The sequence below is a fragment of the Squalius cephalus genome (assembly GCF_949319135.1).
Source record: "Squalius cephalus genome assembly, chromosome: 24".
Taxonomy (NCBI): Eukaryota; Metazoa; Chordata; class Actinopteri; order Cypriniformes; family Leuciscidae; genus Squalius; species Squalius cephalus.
The window spans coordinates 16478159-16497727 of NC_137145.1; the positions used below are offsets into that span (position 1 = coordinate 16478159).

Genomic DNA, 19569 nt, shown 5'->3' on the forward strand with positions numbered 1-19569 from the left:
ATGTATTAAAGGAACATTATGCAGTTTTCAGTTTTTTCAGTTCAGACACCACTAGAGTCGCTGTGGAGTACTTATATTTAACGTTACTGTCGTAAATACCACTCACGTAGAACCGTCTCTGCACTCACGGCCTGATCCCCTCCCCCCGTATACCGGTACCTGTTCAGTAGGATGGAAGCGTCGGACATCGAACAGGCACAGATAGCCTCCGAAGATGTCTACTGATGAGGTAATGTTTCATGATCGTTGCATCGCTGTTGCATCCTTTGCTGCTTTTTAGCACTCGCCAACGAGTGAAAGCCTGACCGAGTGAGACTCTTGTCCGGTTCCTAACGCGTCACTTTCTCGTTTTTTTCCTTGACTCTTCCGACCACGTTTTCTTCGTCGACTCTGCCATGATTCACGTCTGAAATGCGTGCTAGTGTCTTCCATAGAGGCTGCTTCATATGTTGTTGATGTATGTGACGTCGTGCCGTAAAGCAAGTCGTGATTCTCGCGAGATTTGTCGGGGCACCACCTCTCAAACTTGCATTGCTGGTTTTGTCAGCGGCGCAAAGTCAGCGGCAAAGTGTGAACATACCGTGTGACTTACAAAGTTAAAAAAACAGGCCAATATCTTGAGTAAGTGATGAGTAAACAAGATGGATGAAGTTCGCTACTTCTGTCTCGTGTGGTTTGTTTATTAACTCCTAACAGATACCACAAATTGACGATGAGGATTAGGCATTTTTGCTATCGTTGGTCAAGAAGATTCCTGATGTTAACCTGCCTTTCCTTTGAAAATTACCTACAGGTATGAGTTATTGATGATACAGGGGATGCCTGGCCGGATGAAAGACAGAGCTGTACTGCTTCACTGCCTTGGCACACGGGGTATTTTCTACTCATTGTCTAACACATTGAAAGCCTATACTTTGTGCCAAAAGTTAACATAATTGAACGTGCCTTCTGTAAAGCGCCTCACGAGACAGTTATACACTACATTGCTGCTTTGCAAGAGCTGATTGAAATGATTTGTGATCAGTTAGTATAGATTGTGCTTAGCCCACGAATACGCAAGAGACTTTCACTAGATACTGATCTCACACTGGATAGAGCTGTTACGATAGCAAGCCAGATTGAATCATACTAAAGTTCATTGGTCAGTGAGCGGTAATATCAAACGTGTTGGATGTTGCTGATGGTCTGCAATGCTGCAGATTTATTATATTTTTTTATTATAAATGATATCAATCTAAAAGTAAAATATGAATTGAACATGAACATGAATTTCACAATCTCTCCATCTTGTAAGCTGCGATGAAGTCAACCAGGAAGCAGAGTTGTGTTTCTTCATATCCTGTGTTGATAAAATGAGCATTTATATGTCGGTCAGACCGTTTGTGCCTAAGGAAGCTACAGTCTGTATGATCAAAATACTTGTATGAGTCTTTATCTCATGATTTGTAACATTTTAAAATGACTTTTAATTTTTCTATAATATTTGGATGCGAAATAAATTAAAAGAGTGCATCTTTAAGGGAAGCTTTTGACGAACATTTCTAAAAAAAAAAACAATAAATTGAGGATGTGAAACTAATAACCACTAAAGTGGTTTCTATGACTAAAAGACATTTTCTCACATAAGACGTCAGTACTATATCACAGCATTTGCATGCTCATGTCAGGCAGCCATAAGTTAAAAGCAGACTGATGCTGTTGTAAAGCACACTAAGTGCATTATCAAGAGATAAACTGCTTTCAGGTCATGTATCTGTGGAAATAAAGACTGAACATTCCCTAAATTTCTACTGTGTCCTCAAACAACGTCATAGGAAATTATATAAAAAAAAATGGAAGTGGATATTTGCCAGATTTAGCCGTTAGCCTACCATCACTGGTATTGAGATCAGGCTGGGTGATAAAACGGTATCGGTATTGATCGACAGTACACCATTGTTGGTAACGAGATAAAAAAATGTACGATGCAGCACTCGATATTTTCATTAAAATGCACGCGCATCGCCCGTAGATCTTAGGGGCCGTTCACATATCGCGTCTAAACCTCTTTTTTTACAGTCTATGGTCTAAACACGCGTAGAAAGCACGGCTGTGCCGCTGTTGCGTTCTTTCCAAAGCGTTTGCGCTTCCGTGGCATCTGTCGTTGCTATGCAACCATGAACTGAGCACTCCACATCATGTTGACTGAAAGTGCGTACCATTCGACTGTGATTCATAAGTGGACTGCGAAGTTAAAGATAGCACGACCGCTAACCGATCTTGTTTAAGCGACCCTGTTACTACACAGCGTTAAGAGATCCAGGAAAGAAAGCATTTGAATTCACCTCAGAAGTAATAACATCGATGCGAGATCTAGTGAGAAACATTCAGCGCTGATGTGGAAACCAGGGGAAACATTGTGCCATAAATGAACTAGTTATAGACTTTAAGTCCTCAGATCCGCAACATTCACCATGGATTTAATGTAGTAAACTGTACTAACTGTAACCATGAACGTTTGGCAGGAATAGTAAAATACTTTCAAGTACGTCACACATCTTTTTCCAGCACTTCAAAACTCAAATTTGATCATATTTATGTGATGACCAAAACATTATTTGTCCATCCTTCAAAGATTACCCCAATTTATAAAAAAATTAAAAGTTTCAAGATGTAGGAAAAGTCACACTTATTTAAGTAAGGAATAATTGACGACAGGCTGTTGAATTATTAGAAAAATAATGCACACCCGAGGTGGTAATGCGGTCATTATTTTTCTAATAATTCAACGGCCTGAAGTCAATTATTCCGCTTATACTACAGTTACCACACCTCGAAACATTGTTCAGATTATGTATTTCAAGACGTTTGTAAAGTTTGTCATTAAAACGCTCTTGTATGTAGGACTAATTTCTTACGCATCTAATCCAATGCCTCCGTTGCTAATTCCAAAACGTCATTTTAGAGTTAGTAACGGAGGTTTGAGCCTCTGATAGCAGACTAATGCTGGGACACACGACTAGCCGACACATTCTCTGACTGTTTTCATCGCAGCATATTTTAAACACCAACTTTGAACACAGACTGAACGCGCTGCGTGTTTGGGCATGATCAGTCATCAAATTACATTCATAACCGGCCTTAAAGTGTGTCCTCGGCTCGGCTTTATGCAGTTATTAGAGAGAGATGTTGCAATAATGAGACAGAAAAGCATGTGCGTCAATATTATTTATTTATTTATTAATTCAATTCGTTTTAATTCATTCGTTCATTCTTTTTTTTTTTTCTATTATTAACAGATGACAGTAGACTAGCCAAATAAATGAAAAAAAAAAAAAAAAAAAGCCTTTTAACAAGTAAGGCCTATCAATAATTATTTATTTGTTATATTATCTGCAATAAAAATCCGTGCTGCAGGACTATCCATTTATTTAGCCTATAGTCAGTTTAATATTCTATTGATTATAGATAGGAATATACTTTATTTATTAAAATTAAACTGCATGTTTCCATTGATTGTGAAGCTAGACATTGAAAATTGCAGATCAAGCGCATGGGGCTAAATGTTTTTTCTTGTTATGAATTGTATCCTATTTTCCGTTATTACAGTTAACTACGCGAAGTGATATGGAACAGTAATGCGGTCAAGACCTGCCTGGAACTACTTTAGCTGTGCGTTTCCCTGAAAATAATGCACACCTTAGAACGTTCGTCAACCAATCAGATTCAAGCATTCAACGGCCCTGTAGTATAAATAAATAAATATATATATATATATATATATATATATATATATATATATACTTTTTTTATTTTTTTTATAAATATTTTATTTTATTTAAAATAAGGAAATATCTCTGGCATTTCTTTCTTTTTACTGTATCGAAAAGGTACCGAACTGTGACACCACTGTGTCATATCGAACCAAATTTTATGAACTGTTACTCCCCTACTTATTACAAATGTTGATCTACCTCAAAGTTTGCCTTGATTGTTCTACGTTTCAAAGGTTTAAAAAAAAATGTCAATAATTATCGATACTGAACGATATGAAACATTATATCGTGATCATTTTTTTAGCTCGCACAGCCCTATATTGAGATATCGGAAGTAAGTTTTAGAATCAATGTTGAGTAGCCCTTCTAGTCCATAAATATTCATTATTTCCCTGCCAGCGTTTTTAAAAACAGTTGCCATCCACTGCCAGCGTTTTTGATCATTTTCACAAACATTTCATGGCCCACAGAATATTTTGTTGTACGAATATCTGAAAATGCAATATATCAAAAGACAGAACAGACCATCTGTTTTTAAACCACAAAAAAAATACTTTTATTCTAGCTTCATGCATTCTTTTTTTTAATCAACACTTGAATGTGGGTAAATTTCATTAAAAAAAAGTACCATTTTCATCAAAAAGCTGAGAAAATCACATTTTTGTCAAAGACTATATTTGGATCGGATTCAGAATGATGATCAAAAGATAGAAGGATTAGATCGAGTCCATCAACACCCCTAATGCTTGCACAGTCCTATAGCTCATCATGGGTCGTAACATCATGGGTCGTCTCATTCAGTAACATTAGGCAGTTTCATTAGCCGTCAGTGGGAGTGAAAGAGTTAAAACTGCAGAAAACTTGAGAAGCTGTGCACATGCAACAATAAAATATAATAGGGACAAATTATTTTGCCTAATGATTTAATAATGTAAATGATTATTTACAGTAGGACTTGTAGAAGAAACTATCTTAAAAGTAAATTTAACTACAACTATTTTACAGTTGACAGTAGTTTTTACTAACACTGTCTGGCACAATGCAATAGAGTTCTATTTCTGATGTGCTCCAAACTCCTGTGCTACTCTGACACGAAGGACAACAATGGTCTCACTCAGTGTAAAAACTGTTATTTGGACCTGCTGATTGTAGAGAGGAGGGGGATTTTCCAATGTTTATATTATATAAACTTGAAATCTCAAGTAATAACTAATTTAAAATATTAAATGAAATGAATCACATTTTCTTCTCACAAAACCATCTATACGCTTCATGGCATCGATGATCAATCCACCCTGATGCATGAGTTAGAGCACAGTTCTCTGATGTTTGTCCATTGGGCTCTCCAGACCTCCATATACTGCATCAACAGATCAGCATTAGATGTTCAGTTCTGCTCTCTGTGTGATATGTTAATGACTGTGAGAATCATTTATTAAAATAATAGTATTTAAATGAATGATTTCTCACCCAGAGGTCAGTGTGCTGCCATCAACCCATTTCCAGGTGCCCTCCACAACACTGTCAGTCAGACCAATCCAGATTTCAGCATCACCAGAAATCATGTTTACAATCTCCTTGTAGAATGAATGAGACATGTATAGTTTAATTTCTTCATTGCTGAACGGCCATACACAACGTGCAGCAATCCATCACAAACTTTAGTGTCCCCTCTCTGATGGATCAGTCACATATACATGCACAATCTTTTTCCCTCTCTCTTCCTCCAATCTTTTTGCACTCACTTGTTCCTTTCTGTTGTTTATGATGATCAGATCTGCTCCTCTCTCTGTACAGTCTCTTCTGCTCTCAGTCCAGCTCTTCTTCTCAGAGGAAATGAAGTAAAAACTGGATTGATAATAAACCCATCCATCTGTAAACACAAGAAATTTCAGCTATTAACAATTTTATTACTGATCTACCAAACTTATTTTTAACCAGCTGCTCCTAAAAAATTCCTATATGTATTATGTAAAACAAAACTTGGTCTTTTTAGTTTGTAGTTCGTGATTACCCATTTTCAACAGTTCATGTTTTTCTTGCTTGAACTGGTCTCTTTGTTTAAGAAGGTCACTGTTATTTGATGATAATCCATCTCTCTCTTTTGTCAAATGCATGTTCCTGGTCAGTAGCTGGTCTCTCTCTTCTATCAGGTTGGTAATGTTGGTTAGTAGCTGATCTCTCTCTTCTGTGTAGTTTGTGCTCTTTGTATGGATGTGAACACACAGCACTATGACTGCAGTCAGCAGAAGAACACACAGTAGCACCAAACACACTGCAGCTGCTCTGGAGATTCTGTTCCTCACAGAATCACTCTTGGTTTCTGAGTTCTCCGTTTCTGTCCTGACATTAAAACTATTTATAGGATCAGTATTAGCATAGATAGTCATCTCTTCTTCATCTTCTCTGTCCATCCCATGTTTCCCGGGAATGTTCATATTGCTGTAAAAAGACATATTCAGTCTGCTTTTGTTAAATGTGAGATTATTATTAGTTGTTTCTTCAAATGGACTGCACGTTTATGCACTTCTGCTTTTGAGCCTTCACTTTTATACAACTGTGGTCAAGAACATGTGATATCCTGTTAGAAAACAAAAACTTGCAAAAAATAAATAAATAAATTGCTGACTAGACAAATAACTGTACTTGTCCTCATTTACTGCTGATCCTTATGAAAAGTTGCTCTTGTATAAATGTACTTCTTCACTAGTTATAATCTTTGTATAACAAAATCATTAGTTGAGAAATAGTTGCATTTATTATGGTGAACAAAACACATATATATATATATATATATATATATATATATATATGTATGTGTGTGGGGGGTTGTGTGTGTGTGTGTGTGTGTATGTATATATATATATATATATATATATATATATATATATATATATATAATCATTACAAAATTATATATATAACATTTATATATATATATAATCATTAAAAAAATGATATATATAACATATATATATATATATACTATTTTAATGATTTTTCTGAACACTATAGGAGCTGGAAACCGAATAACCGGTGTAATCATGACAAGAACATACAATGAACAGAAAGAAACACAGGGCTTAAATACACAGATGAATGAAACCAGATTAACAACAGGTGTAACAAAACCAAATCAATGAGAAACCATAGCAATGAACTGAAAACTAGGTCACAGAACACTGCTGCTTTTTTACAAGTGTAAAAGAGTAGACCTACCCTGAACCAGGGACAATACTAATTTAAAATAATATTAATTTCTCTATAATATTTGGATGCTAAATAAATTAAAAAGATTGTATCTTTAAGGGAAACATTTTTGATGAGCATTTCAAAAAAAAAAAAAAAAAAAAAACTTTTTAGAGGATGTGAAACTTATAAGTGGTTTCTATGACTAAAAGACATTTCCTCACATAAAGTGCATTATCAAGAGATAAACTGCTTTCAGGTCATGTATCTGTGGAAATAAAGACTGAACATTCCCTAAATTTCTATTGTGTCCTCAATATTTTTTTGTCTAGGAAGTGGATATTAGCCAGATTTAGCCGTTAGCCTAGCATTAACATCAGTCTGTTGTTCCTAGTGTGAGGCTGCAGACTCTTGATCTGATGTGTGTTGGAGCTCATCGTTCGGTCGTTTGGCATCACTGGAATTGAAATATCGGAAGTATAACAGTTTTATTATAAATGTTGAGTAACGCTTCTGTCACATTCACCGTCTGTCATCGTCCTGTCTGCACTACACTTCCCAGAATTCCCAGTCATCATCACCTGCACCTGGTCTTCATCATCATCATCATCTGCATCACCTGTGTTTAGTTATTAGCCATTGTTCTTCATCACCGTCACCTGTCTTCACTCGTTGTCATCTGTGTATTTAAGTTCCTGTCTTTCAGTCTTCTGTGTCGGTCAATGTTCATGTTAGGTAGTCTTGTTCTGAGCACACGCTCCCTGTTTTTGTGTTATCTGTTATAATTGAGAATTAAAACCTGGGAATTCATAATCTTCGTGTTCGTCTCCTACTTCATCCACCCAGGAAGCCTGACAGATTGACCGACCAAAAAGATGAGCTGGGAGCTCGCTGGACAGATCGCGGCTTTGGCTCGGGATAGCCGCGATCTGTTCCAATTCACCTGGGGGTTTGTTCCTCTTGCTGCCTCCTGCTCGCTGGATGACGAGACGATCAAGGCGTGTTACCGGCTTGGGGCCAAGGAGGTCGACCCGAGGGAGCTTCCAGATCTCTCCGGTCAGGACTGGAGAGAGGCACTCTCCTGTTGTCTGGAGAGCTTCCTCCCGTGGCACGCCATGTCACCGTCTGCACTTCACGCCAGTCCAGCCGAGCCCGCACTTCACGCCAGTCCAGCGGAGCCTGCACTTCACGCCAGATCTGCCGAGACCAAGGCAGTAAGCGTCGTGCCCGCCGCGCCTGTGACTGACAGCGATCTTCCTCCTCTCATCGGCCCGCCAGAGCCCTCTTCACCGCTGGTCCCGTCCAGCCCAGAGCCTTCGCCGCTGGTCCCGTCCAGCCCAGAGCCTTCGCCGCTGGTCCCGTCCAGCCCAGAGCCCTCTTCACCGCTGGTCCCGTCCAGCCCAGAGCCCTCTTCACCGCTGGTCCCGTCCAGCTCAGAGCCCTCTTCACCGCTGGTCCCGTCCAGCACAGAGCCCTCTTCGCCGCTGGTCCCGTCCAGCACAGAGCCCTCTTCGCCGCTGGTTTCGCCCAGCTCAGAGCCCTCTTCACCGCTGGTCCCGTCCAGCACAGAGCCCTCTTCGCCGCTGGTCCCGTCCAGCACAGAGCCCTCTTCGCCGCTGGTTTCGCCCAGCTCAAAGCTCTCTTCACCGCTGGTCCCACCCAGCTCAGAGCCCTCTTCGCCGCTGGTCCTGCCCAGCTCAGAGCCCTCTTCGCCGCTGGTTCCGCCCAGCTCAGAGCCCTCTTCGCCGCTGGTTCCGCCCAGCTCAGAGCCCTCTTCGCCGCTGGTTCCGCCCAGCTCAGAGCCCTCTTTGCCGTTGGTCCTGCCCAGCTCAGAGCCCTCTTCGCCGCTGGTCCTGCCCAGCTCAGAGCCTTCTTCGCCGCTGGTCCTGCCCAGCTCAGAGCCTTCTTCGCCGCTGGTCCTGTCCAGCTCAGAGCCTTCTTCGCCGCTGGTCCTGTCCAGCTCAGAGCCCTCTTCGTCGCTGGATCTGCCCAGCACAAAGCCCTCATCGCTGGATCTGCCCAGCACAAAGCCCTCATCGCTGGATCTGCCCAGCACAAAGCCCTCATCGTTGGATCTGCCCAGCACAAAGCCCTCATCGTTGGATCTGCCCAGCACAAAGCCCTCGTCACTGGATCTGCCTAGCACCGAGCCCTCGTCGCTGGATCTGCCCAGTACCGAGCCCTCGTCGCTGGATCTGCCCAGTACCGAGCCCTCGTCGCTGGATCTGCCCAGCATCGAGCCCTCATCACTGCCCAGCACCGAGCCCTCTCTGGTACCCGGGACTTTTCCCAAGTATTTTTTGGGGGGGGGCCATAGGGCTCCGTCCTGGCCACTCGAGGGGCCATGGCCACCTGAGGGGTCCTCACCATTATGGCCACCTGAAGGGTCTTCTCCGCCGTGGCCACCTGAAGGGTCTTCTCCGCCATGGCCACCTGAAGGGTCTTCTCCGCCGTGGCCACCTGAAGGGTCTTCTCCGCCATGGCCACCTGAAGGGTCTTCTCCGCCATGGCCACCTGAAGGGTCTTCTCCGCCGTGGCCACCTGAAGGGTCTTCTCCGCCGTGGCCACCTGAAGGGTCTTCTCCGCCGTGGCCACCTGAAGGGTCTTCTCCGCCGTGGCCACCTGAAGGGTCTTCTCCGCCATGGCCACCCGAAGGGTCCGGACCGCCATGGCCACCCGAAGGGTCCTCACTGCCGTGGTTGCCTGAGGGGACATCACCGCCCTGGCCACCCGAAGGGTCCGCTCCGCCGTGGCCGCCCGAGGGGTCCTCACCGCCGTGGCCGCCCGAGGGGTCGTCTCCGTCCTGGCCACGCCCACAGCCTGCTCCACCGTGACCACACCCACAGTCTGCTCCGCCCTGGAGGCTTCCTGCCTTGTCTCCCTTGCCTTGTCTTCCCCGTCAGCCTCCAGGGCGCCCACCCTCCCACCCCTTTGGTCTTTCTACGGCGCGAGGACGCGCCTACCGGGAGGGGGGAGTAATGTCACATTCACCGTCTGTCATCGTCCTGTCTGCACTACACTTCCCAGAATTCCCAGTCATCATCACCTGCACCTGGTCTTCATCATCATCATCATCTGCATCACCTGTGTTTAGTTATTAGCCATTGTTCTTCATCACCGTCACCTGTCTTCACTCGTTGTCATCTGTGTATTTAAGTTCCTGTCTTTCAGTCTTCTGTGTCGGTCAATGTTCATGTTAGGTAGTCTTGTTCTGAGCACACGCTCCCTGTTTTTGTGTTATCTGTTATAATTGAGAATTAAAACCTGGGAATTCATAATCTTCGTGTTCGTCTCCTACTTCATCCACCCAGGAAGCCTGACAGCTTCTAGCCTATACATATTAAAACAACAGAAAACTACAGAGAATCTACACACATGAAACTGTAAAATATAACAGAAACACAAATTATTCTGCTTAATGATTTAATAATGAAGATGATTACAGCAGAACTTGTAGCTTACAAAAATTACAAAACAATTTTTTACAAAGACATTTTTTTTTTTACATGCTTCCTATTAGCAATCACATTTTATCATATTTTATCATATTTTATTTTAACCCCTTACTCTACACCACCCATTTTGGCAAATGGGGCATAAATGACATACCGAAAATAAAAAGGTTGCTGCTCATAAGTCATTCTGAATAGACACATAACCAACATATATTTAGAAAGTCAACACTAGAGAGTTTACAGTTCAAGACTCAGACTGTTATTAATATGGAGATACTGTATATAAGCTCAAACATAAAAAAACAAAAATAACAATATTAAGAATATAACTTAAATGTATAAAAATATGATGTCTGTGTTATAGATATATAACACATAGTAATGAATGTTGAACAACAATAATCTTGGGCCGTCTGCGATCTTTGAGCCTTTAAGATGCTTTTCTCTCACATACCCGTTTAAAATCACCATTACATGGATAATCATACCACTCTGATCGATACAGCATAGCACAGTCCTCATTGCCCATGTTACTATTTGGCTTTCCAGGCGCCCAGAAGCTGAAACAACAGATCAGCATTAGATGTTCAGTGCTGCTTTCTGTAATAATCATTTATTAGATATTAATCAGTTCAGTTCAGTGTTTTCTCACCCAGAGGTCAGTGTGCTGTTATCAACCCATTTCCATGTGCCCTCCACATCACTGTCAGTCAGACCAATCCAGATTTCATCATCAGTTTTAAAAAACTCCTGATAATAGAATAGGAGTGAAATCATTTTGTAAAATGTAAAAACAAAAAAACCTAACACGCATCCAATGTAAGTAAATGAATCATGAATCTGAATCAATTAATCAGTAGCCGCTTTTCCACTTTCAGGATTCACGATATTTATAAGCTTGCAATTCGATTTTGATCTCTATTCAGTATCGATTCATTTTCATAAGTAAGGTACAACAGGGCTAAAGGTGCTAAATGCGCAGTTGATTTTATTTTCTTCTGAACCACTAGATGGCACAAAACTTGCCACATAAAATAGCATACAAATATTATATTAATCATATCATAAAATAAAAAATATTATTATTACATTTTATGGGATCGCCTTCAAAGCTTTCAGATTCTTTAGTTTTTAAATATTTATTTTAATATATATATATATTTATTTTTCTTCATCCTAATGTATTTTCCACAAGTGTGGAGTCCGCACTTCGGATCTTGGCATGCCATTTTGCACGGTCGAGCGCCCGGTTCGGATCCTCATATTAATTTTGGGGATTTTGGCAATCCTCATATCTCCATCGATTGTACCCTGCCATCTTTGCTTTGGTTGTCCATGTGGCCGTTTCCCATCCACCATTAAGTGTTAGCGGTGTTAGCGACAGTGGTATAGTGGCCATACCACTAAAGGCGCCTTTGCCACATTTTCTCCATAATTCGCGCAACACACATTTGCCACCGGATTGTATCATTACAGCAGTGGTTAAGGAGAGACACATCAGTAATCGAGCCGAGCATGCACATCTTCATAACGTGGAGAGGGTGCTCAGTGCTTTTGGTAACTGGCCTGTATTTGGCTCCATACAGCGCAACTAGATGTACTACCATTCAATATATTTTTGACTAGAGACAGATTGGTATACGTTTATCGCATAAAACTCCAGTGACTTCTTTCCAGTCCATCAAGGCCGCGTTCACCCTCCCAAACACTTCGTTATTGATACCACCGTCACTTTACAGGTGCAATCCTGGGTACTTAAAGCTGTTTCTCTTTATCAGGACTTCGCCACTGACCAGGATATATCCATCAGAAGGATTGGTTTCCAAATATTCCGTTTTCTTGATGTTGAGGCGGAGGCCATATTTGCTGAGGCGGTCATTCTATACCTGGATTTGGTGTTCCAGTTCTTCTCGGATGGTGGCAGCCAGCATAATGTCGTCAGCATATAGCAGGGCCCATGGGACACCCTGTTCCAGGTCTCGAATGATGGTGTCCATGACCAGGGTGAAGAGAAGCGAGCGACACTGCTGAGCCTTCGTGTACACCAACCTTCACAGGAAAGCTATCAGAAATGCCAGTTGCACATCTCACATGACTGCTGGTGTTCTCATAGAGCATTTGAACCCAGTTAATGAGTTTTTCAGGAGGCGGGTATAGGGCAGTAATTGGAACATTCTGTTGGGTTGTCTTTATTCTTGAAAATAGGGACTGTAATGATTGTGGTCCAGTTAGTTGGTACATGGCAGAAGTCAATGATAGCATAAAAGAAGGTTGCTAGCCATTCAATCATGGTGATACTCAGCTCCTTCAATTTCCAAAAATCCGCTGGCAGATTGTCAAAGCCTGGTGCTTTGGAGTTCATTCTTTCAATGGCTTTTGCAACTTCAGTTGTAATACGAGGGATTGGGCCGGCATTCGGGATGCCTTCAGGAATCGGTAAATGTGGGAATTCGATGTTGGATATCTCCTTGAAATAGTCTTGCCAGTTTCAAGATCTCACACCTGCGATATAGTTGTCGACCATTCTTGTCTTTCTTTGATATATATTTATTAAACAAAAATAAATGTCCTTTATTTATTAAAATAAACATAAAGTAGTACAAACTTTGCTGAAGTGAATGTTTTAAAAAAGTATTAGATATTATGCAAAACATATTACTTTAGCTAAAGTATTTGTGTCAATAATGGGGGCCTTTTGCCCCATCATGATGAGCCTTTTACCCACAGAGTGGGGTAAAAGGCGCTACTCGCCACCTCGTATATTTATACGATTTTTAGACAAAACAAACTGCTTTAATGATTTATTTTCCCACAAAATGTGTTGATCCATCAATGTTCAGTTAGAACATAGGTCTGTAGGACTATACATTTTTCCTGCTATCATATTATTGCATGTGTTCTATTTAGCCTCGTTGTACCTTACCCTACATGACATGTTCATTTTTCTCAAAGATAAAAAAAATATTTTTCAACTAATGTTGCAAAAGGCTCCTCGCTAGTTTATTTTTCTTGCTAACTGTACAGTTTATGGCTTTTCTGAGATCAATGTAACGTTACGTGAGATTGTTTGCAAGCTGCTTTATCCACGATTGAAACAATGATTGAGCGATTACATGAGACATGTTACATTTCAGAAAGTTGTACTGGTTCTTTAATATACCTTCTGATGTTCATGCATGTTATTTTGTCCTCAAGACAAAACAAGTAGTAAAACGGAAGAGGTAATTGGTTCAAGTGCATTCCTGATTCACTTGATCTGAGGTGCTACATCGATCTGTTACGACATATTATAAATACTTGAAAAATTTAAAAGCTAAGACTTTTAGTGATGTAGTGCATTGACTGTGTCCTCTTTGCTCCGCAATGTTTTTTCACTGTGTCAGATAAGGATGTGTGGTGTGAGATCGGGAGAACAGTGTCAATTGCTTGAATGATGAATCTCATGCTGAATGCGTGAAAGTTATCAACCCTGCGTCACACAACCCCACCATTTCACCAGCTGACTGAAAACTAGCTAGAAGGCAAAATGAGCATGACAGCAGCAAATGTTTGGCATTTACACAAAGACTTAAGATTTTGACCAATGTTTTACAATAAAAAATGTTACAGTGACAGTAATTTGTTAATTTGTGTCAGGAGTGCACATCAATCTCTGAATCAAACTGGTATTTGTCATTTCACATAACAAAAGAAAATGCATACATATTCAGTTGCACAGTCAATGGAAACATCGCTTATGTGTCACTCACTTGTTCCTCTCTGTTGTTTATGATGATCAGATTTGCTCCTCTCTTCAAACAGTCTTCTTTACTATCAGTCCAGTTCTTCTTCTCAGAGGAAATATAGTATAAACTGGATTGATAGCACTTCCATCCATCTGGTAACACAACCAGTTTAATTATGAGTTGTTTGTTCTCGTCTACACTAAACTGAAACTTACTAATAACAGCTGGTACACACAACAGAAACACTCCTTCATTTTAATGAAATCTAAACATTTGTGTAGTTGTAGTGAAGTTCAAGATTACCCATTTGACGAAGATGATTTGACAGTAGTTCTTTCTCCTCATTTAACTGGTGATTTTGTTTAGTCACGTTGTTATTATTATTCACTAATTCATCCTTCTTTTTTAACAAGTCTTGGATCTTAACAAGTAGCTCTCTCCTATTTTGGATGTAGTATCCCTCCTTGTTTTCATACTCATCATGCTTTGTTCTGAGTTCGAGACCCAGCAATATGATCGCCTCAACCAGAAGAACACACTGCAGCACCAAACACACTGTCCCTTTTTTGTATCTTCTGTTCTTCACAGAATCAATTCCTGAACACGACAGACATGAAGATAAATGTTTCCTAATTACTCACATGACTGCAATGTGTGTGTTAGTTGTTGTTATAATGAAATGAATCTCAATACCTGTGCTGTTCCTCTTGCACATTTTCAGTCGTTCAGAGTCAAATTGTGTAAGTTGCTCATGTGGACGATGCTGTGTACTGATGCTTTTAGAGATCAACTTTAACTACACCACTGTGACCACACTGAATTGTCATATCCTTTCTACATACAGTATATATATATATACACTACCGTTCAAAAGTTTGGGGTCAGTAAGATTTTTAATGTTTTTAAAAGAAGTATCTTCTGCTCACCAAGTCTGCATTTATTTGATTAAAAATACAAACAAAAACAGTAATATTGTGAAATATTATTCCAATTTAAAACAGCTGTTTTCTATGTGAATATTTACATTTTTATTTCATGATGCTATGAATAGAAAGTTCAAAAGAACAGCATTTGTCTGAAATCTAAAGCTTTTGTAACATTAAACACTACCGTTCAAAGGTTTGGGGTCAGTAAGAATTTTATTTTTATTTTTTGGGGAAAGAAATAAAATAAATCAATACTTTTCAATTCATCAAGGATGAGTTAAACTGATCAAAAGTTACAGTAAAGACATTTATAATGTTAGAAAATATTTTATTTTAAATAAATGCTGTTCTTTTGAACTTTCTATTCATCAAAGAATTTAAAAAAAAAAAATGTACACAACTTTTTTCAACATTGATAATAATAATGAATGTTTCTTGAGCATCAAATCATCATATTAGAATGATTTCTGAAGGATCATGTGACACTGAAGACTGGAGTAATGATGCTGAAAATTCAGCTTTGATCACAGGAATAAATTACAGTTTAAAATATATTAAAATAGAAAACAGTCATTTTAAATTGTCATAATATTTCACAATATTACTGTTTTTTTGTTGTTGTTGTTGTTGTTGTTGTTGTTGTTGTTGTTGTTGTTGTTGTTTATCAAATAAATGCAGCCTTGGTGAGCAGAAGATACTTCTTTTAAGAACTTAAAAAAAATCTTACTGACCCCAAACCTTTGAACGGTAGTGTGTGTGTGTATATATATATATATATATATATATATATATATATATATATATATATATATATATATATATATATATATATATATATATATATATATATATATATATATATATATATATATATACACTAGAATAACTAGTCATGATGTTAAGGCTTTTGATATAAATGCAATCACATTTTTTCACATTAAATTATTATTATTTTTTTTAATGGTTCAAATTATTGATTCCTCTTAATGTGAAGTGTGTAGTCTCTGCATCACTAATCTCACCAGACAGAATTCAAGGAAAAAAATAGTCACCCCCGAACTCACTCAAATTGTTGAGTTAATGTATATAAACACATTCAGTAATGTGAGGCCTTTTACACACTTCAACTTTAATTGTGATTTTGGTGGATGAGAATCTGCACACATGTATCACTTACAAAACATAATAGAATCATAAATAAATGTACTCATTGTTTTAATGATAAAGATGTTTTATTGTATGGGAACTTTTATAACTGTGTTTCAGAACAAAAAGCAAAATGAGACAAATATGTTGTAACACTCCTTTATAGCAATTTAAATTAAACTGTGTTCTTCTCACAGATCCATTTACATTTTTTATTACATGAATAATCAGCCAACCCTGATGATAGATTTATGGCACAATCCTTATCGCCAGTGTTGTCAAGGGGTTCTCCATCCGTCCAGAGCCTGCAACAGATCAGCATTATATGTTAAGTGCTGCTTTCTGTGTGATATGATGCTGACCGTTTTAAATGATTTATTGTTTTAATGGCCGTACAGTCACACAGATGTACAGAATGACTGTACGTAGTTGCTCAAGGTGGTTGTTTGGCATTGCTAGGGTGTTGCCAGGTGGTTGCTATGGTGTTTTGGGTGGTTGTAGTTGGTTGCTATGATGTACTGTATGATTACAAAGGTGTAACTGAAGTGTTCTGATCAGTGACCAAGGCATGTTATGTGGTTGCTCAGGCATTTGCAGTATTTTTGTAGTTGGTGGTTTTGGATTGAAAGATTACAGAGTAGCTGATAGATAGACAGACAAAGTCAGAACAGGCTGTAGGCCTGTGCTGAGTTTGGTGGATGTGGCTTTAGAGGAGTGTTTTCTCACCCAGAGGTCAGTGTGCTGTCATCAACCCATTTCCATGTGCCCTCCACAACACTGTCAGTCAGACCAGTCCAGAATTCAGTACCACCAGGAACTCTTTTTAAAAACTCCTAATGAATCAACAAATATACTTTATAACCAAAACCCATACCCCTAAATGAAAACTAATAGTTTTAGTGTTTCATTTATGAATCAGTTTTCTACATGAATATGTCTCTGAATCAGAGCATGCGAGCAGAGCGGCGCTCAGTTCGCTCAGGGCCTCTCGCTCAGCCCAGAATGATCTTTGTGATATGCTGGTTCGAGAATATGTGAATAGGTCTAAGGTTATGGAGTTCAAATATTGTTTTTAATGAAGTTGTATACCTTATATAACAAAATGCACTGTATTCTTCAAAGTTAAGAATAAAGAGGAAGAAAGTGAAAGGGAGTGTGGAGAAAGAGTTAGCAAATATCCGTTTGGTGATACACCAACAGCGAAAGGATTTTTCTTTCTTTGTTTAGGAGTAAAACAAATTTTGAAATGCAGCGGTGTAGTCTGTTAGTGATCATTCTGAGCGATAAAGTGGAGCGCACTGGCATAGAGCTGAAGATTGAGCGGAGCGTCACACCGCTTGCTCTACTCAGAATTACCTTGAAGGTTTTCTCAGACTTTGACACTGCAAACTATAATTTAGTACTTGATTATGGTCACAAACAAACATTCGCTTTCACTCACTTGTTCTTCTCTGTCGTTTATGATGATCAGATCTGCTCCTCTCTCTCTACAGTCTCTTCTGCTCTCAGTCCAGTTCTTCTTTTCTTTGGAGATGAAGTAAAGACTAGATTGATAGCACTTCCATCCATCTGTAAAAAACAACCAGTACAACAGTTAACAATTTTTTCCCCCATCCACACTGACTGACACAACTTACTTATAACAGGTTATACCCAAAACATATAAACTATATTCTTTTAATATTGAATATTTGTGTAGTTTTAGTGTAGTTTTTTATTACCCATTTTATGTATCTTCTGCCAAAGTTCTGTCATCTCCTGTTGTAATTTCTGTTTTTCTAAAATCAGGGTTTCATTATAAATTGATAAATTCGTAATATTCTTGTCCAAGATTGATGTTCTGTTCTTTAACTCGTTTATCTCGTTTATGAGGTTTCCGTACTTGATGTTGAACTGGTCAATAATTTTACTGAGTTCGACACACAGCACTATGACTGCAGTCAGCAGAAGAACACACAGCAGCACCAAACACACTGCAGCTGCTCTGGAGCTTCTGATCTTCACACAAACACTTCCTGTAGATCACAGATATGAAGATAAATATTTCTTAATCACTCATTAGACTTAAATGTGCATGTTAGTTATGTTACTAATGAAATGAGTCTTAGTACCTGTGTCTTGAAGTGTGTGATGTGTTGCGGTGTCTGAGTTCTCTGTTTCTGTCCTGAGATCATGACGGTTTGTTGTGTCTCTGTTGGCATCAGTGATCATCTCCTCAACATCTTCTCGTACTTCAGTGCCACTATTGACATGAGTCCTCTTGCAGATTTTCTGTCTTTTAGAGTCCATTGTGTAAGTTGATCGTGTGGACGCTGCTGTGCACTGATGCTTTTAGAAGCTCAACTTTATCTACAATGTGACCACACTGAGCAGTCATATCCTGTCTGCTTATATAAACATGTTTTGGTGAAGGATTCAGATAAAGTTTTTTTTTTTTTCTTTTTTTTTTTTTTTTCTTTATCTTGTAAGTTAACTTTTATATCAATATAATTAAAATGTCTTACCTGCAACAGTGTGAATCCATCTATACCTCTGTCTGGAAATGTATTTATTGGATTGACTGTCCGTCCGTCCGTAACACTTTAGTTTAGGGTCCAATTCTTACTATTATTTAGTTGCTTATTAACGTGCATATCACTAGGATTTTGGCTTTTTATTAATACTTGAAAAACACATATTATTGCCTTGTTCTGACCATATTTTACATCCCTTAATCCTACCCAAACTTTACAACTACCTTACTAATTATTAATAAGCAGTAATTAGGAGTTTATTGAGGCAAAAGTCATAGTTAATAGTTAGTTGGTGAGAACTGGACCCTAATCTAACGTGTGACCAAAACAATTTAGAACAATTTTACTTTCTTCTGCTGGTCCAAACTGGGGTTAGATGGGGCTAAAGGTCCCTGTGATATAGGAGATGGATTGCAGGATTTGAGCTTTAACCCTTTCTGGGTTTTTTTTTTTTTTTTTTTTTTTTTTCATTCACAAAAGTAAAGACTCATAACCTTCTTCTTTTTTTAATTATAATTTTACATTTTGTAACTTTAATAATTATTTTTTGGGTGAAGTTTCCCTACATGTGTGCTGCATCTGTCAGATTTTGTGGTGATAGCATAAAATAATCAAAAGTTACAGTATTTGTAACCAACGTTGCCTTTTTGTTTAGCCTTGCATTTTTTTCTCTGAGGAGTATCTTGTACCAAAAATCCATATCACGGTATTTTTTTCCCAAGCATGACTGGGTGTTAACCACATTTTCTACTGAGTGAGAGAGGAAATACTGCTGTAGATTGACTTAGAATGCCCTTTTTTACTGTCATGAGTGAATATTGTAGAAAAAAATATTTGAAAAACAAAGCCTTAGGTAACAA

The 19569-nt window shown here is 39.0% G+C and overlaps 4 protein-coding genes across 9 annotated transcripts in view; 1 reads left to right on the top strand and 3 right to left on the bottom strand.

Annotated features, from left to right (window-relative positions):
* The window catches only part of cadm2a (cell adhesion molecule 2a), a 511389-nt gene that overhangs the window by 238408 nt on the left and 253412 nt on the right, over nucleotides 1-19569 (top strand). The gene's annotated exons all lie outside the window — the stretch shown is intronic.
* Nucleotides 4292-6276, bottom strand: LOC307152744 (uncharacterized protein). The gene is made up of 4 exons (XM_079861643.1): nucleotides 5770-6276; nucleotides 5501-5628; nucleotides 5226-5332; nucleotides 4292-5155 (listed from the first exon to the last, which is right to left on the bottom strand). The coding sequence occupies exons 1-4, from the start codon at nucleotides 6209-6211 to the stop codon at nucleotides 5143-5145; spliced, it is 690 nt and encodes a 229-aa protein (XP_079717769.1). The 5' UTR covers nucleotides 6212-6276; the 3' UTR covers nucleotides 4292-5142.
* Nucleotides 7212-18520, bottom strand: LOC307152733 (uncharacterized protein). Of its 2 annotated transcripts, none has more exons than XM_079861630.1 (5): nucleotides 18447-18520; nucleotides 14428-14721; nucleotides 14149-14276; nucleotides 11052-11149; nucleotides 7212-10959 (listed from the first exon to the last, which is right to left on the bottom strand). In XM_079861630.1, the coding sequence occupies exon 5, from the start codon at nucleotides 9178-9180 to the stop codon at nucleotides 8131-8133; it is 1050 nt and encodes a 349-aa protein (XP_079717756.1). In that variant the 5' UTR covers nucleotides 9181-10959; nucleotides 11052-11149; nucleotides 14149-14276; nucleotides 14428-14721; nucleotides 18447-18520; the 3' UTR covers nucleotides 7212-8130. The 2 variants fall into 2 exon arrangements, with proteins under 2 accessions (XP_079717756.1, XP_079717755.1); XM_079861629.1 differs by lacking the exon at nucleotides 18447-18520 and adding an exon at nucleotides 14818-14896.
* Nucleotides 16268-19558, bottom strand: LOC307152738 (CD209 antigen-like protein C). The gene is made up of 5 exons (XM_079861635.1): nucleotides 18308-19558; nucleotides 17918-18211; nucleotides 17638-17765; nucleotides 16923-17029; nucleotides 16268-16501 (listed from the first exon to the last, which is right to left on the bottom strand). Exons 1-5 carry the CDS (start codon nucleotides 18483-18485, stop codon nucleotides 16372-16374), a joined length of 837 nt encoding a protein of 278 aa, XP_079717761.1. The 5' UTR covers nucleotides 18486-19558; the 3' UTR covers nucleotides 16268-16371.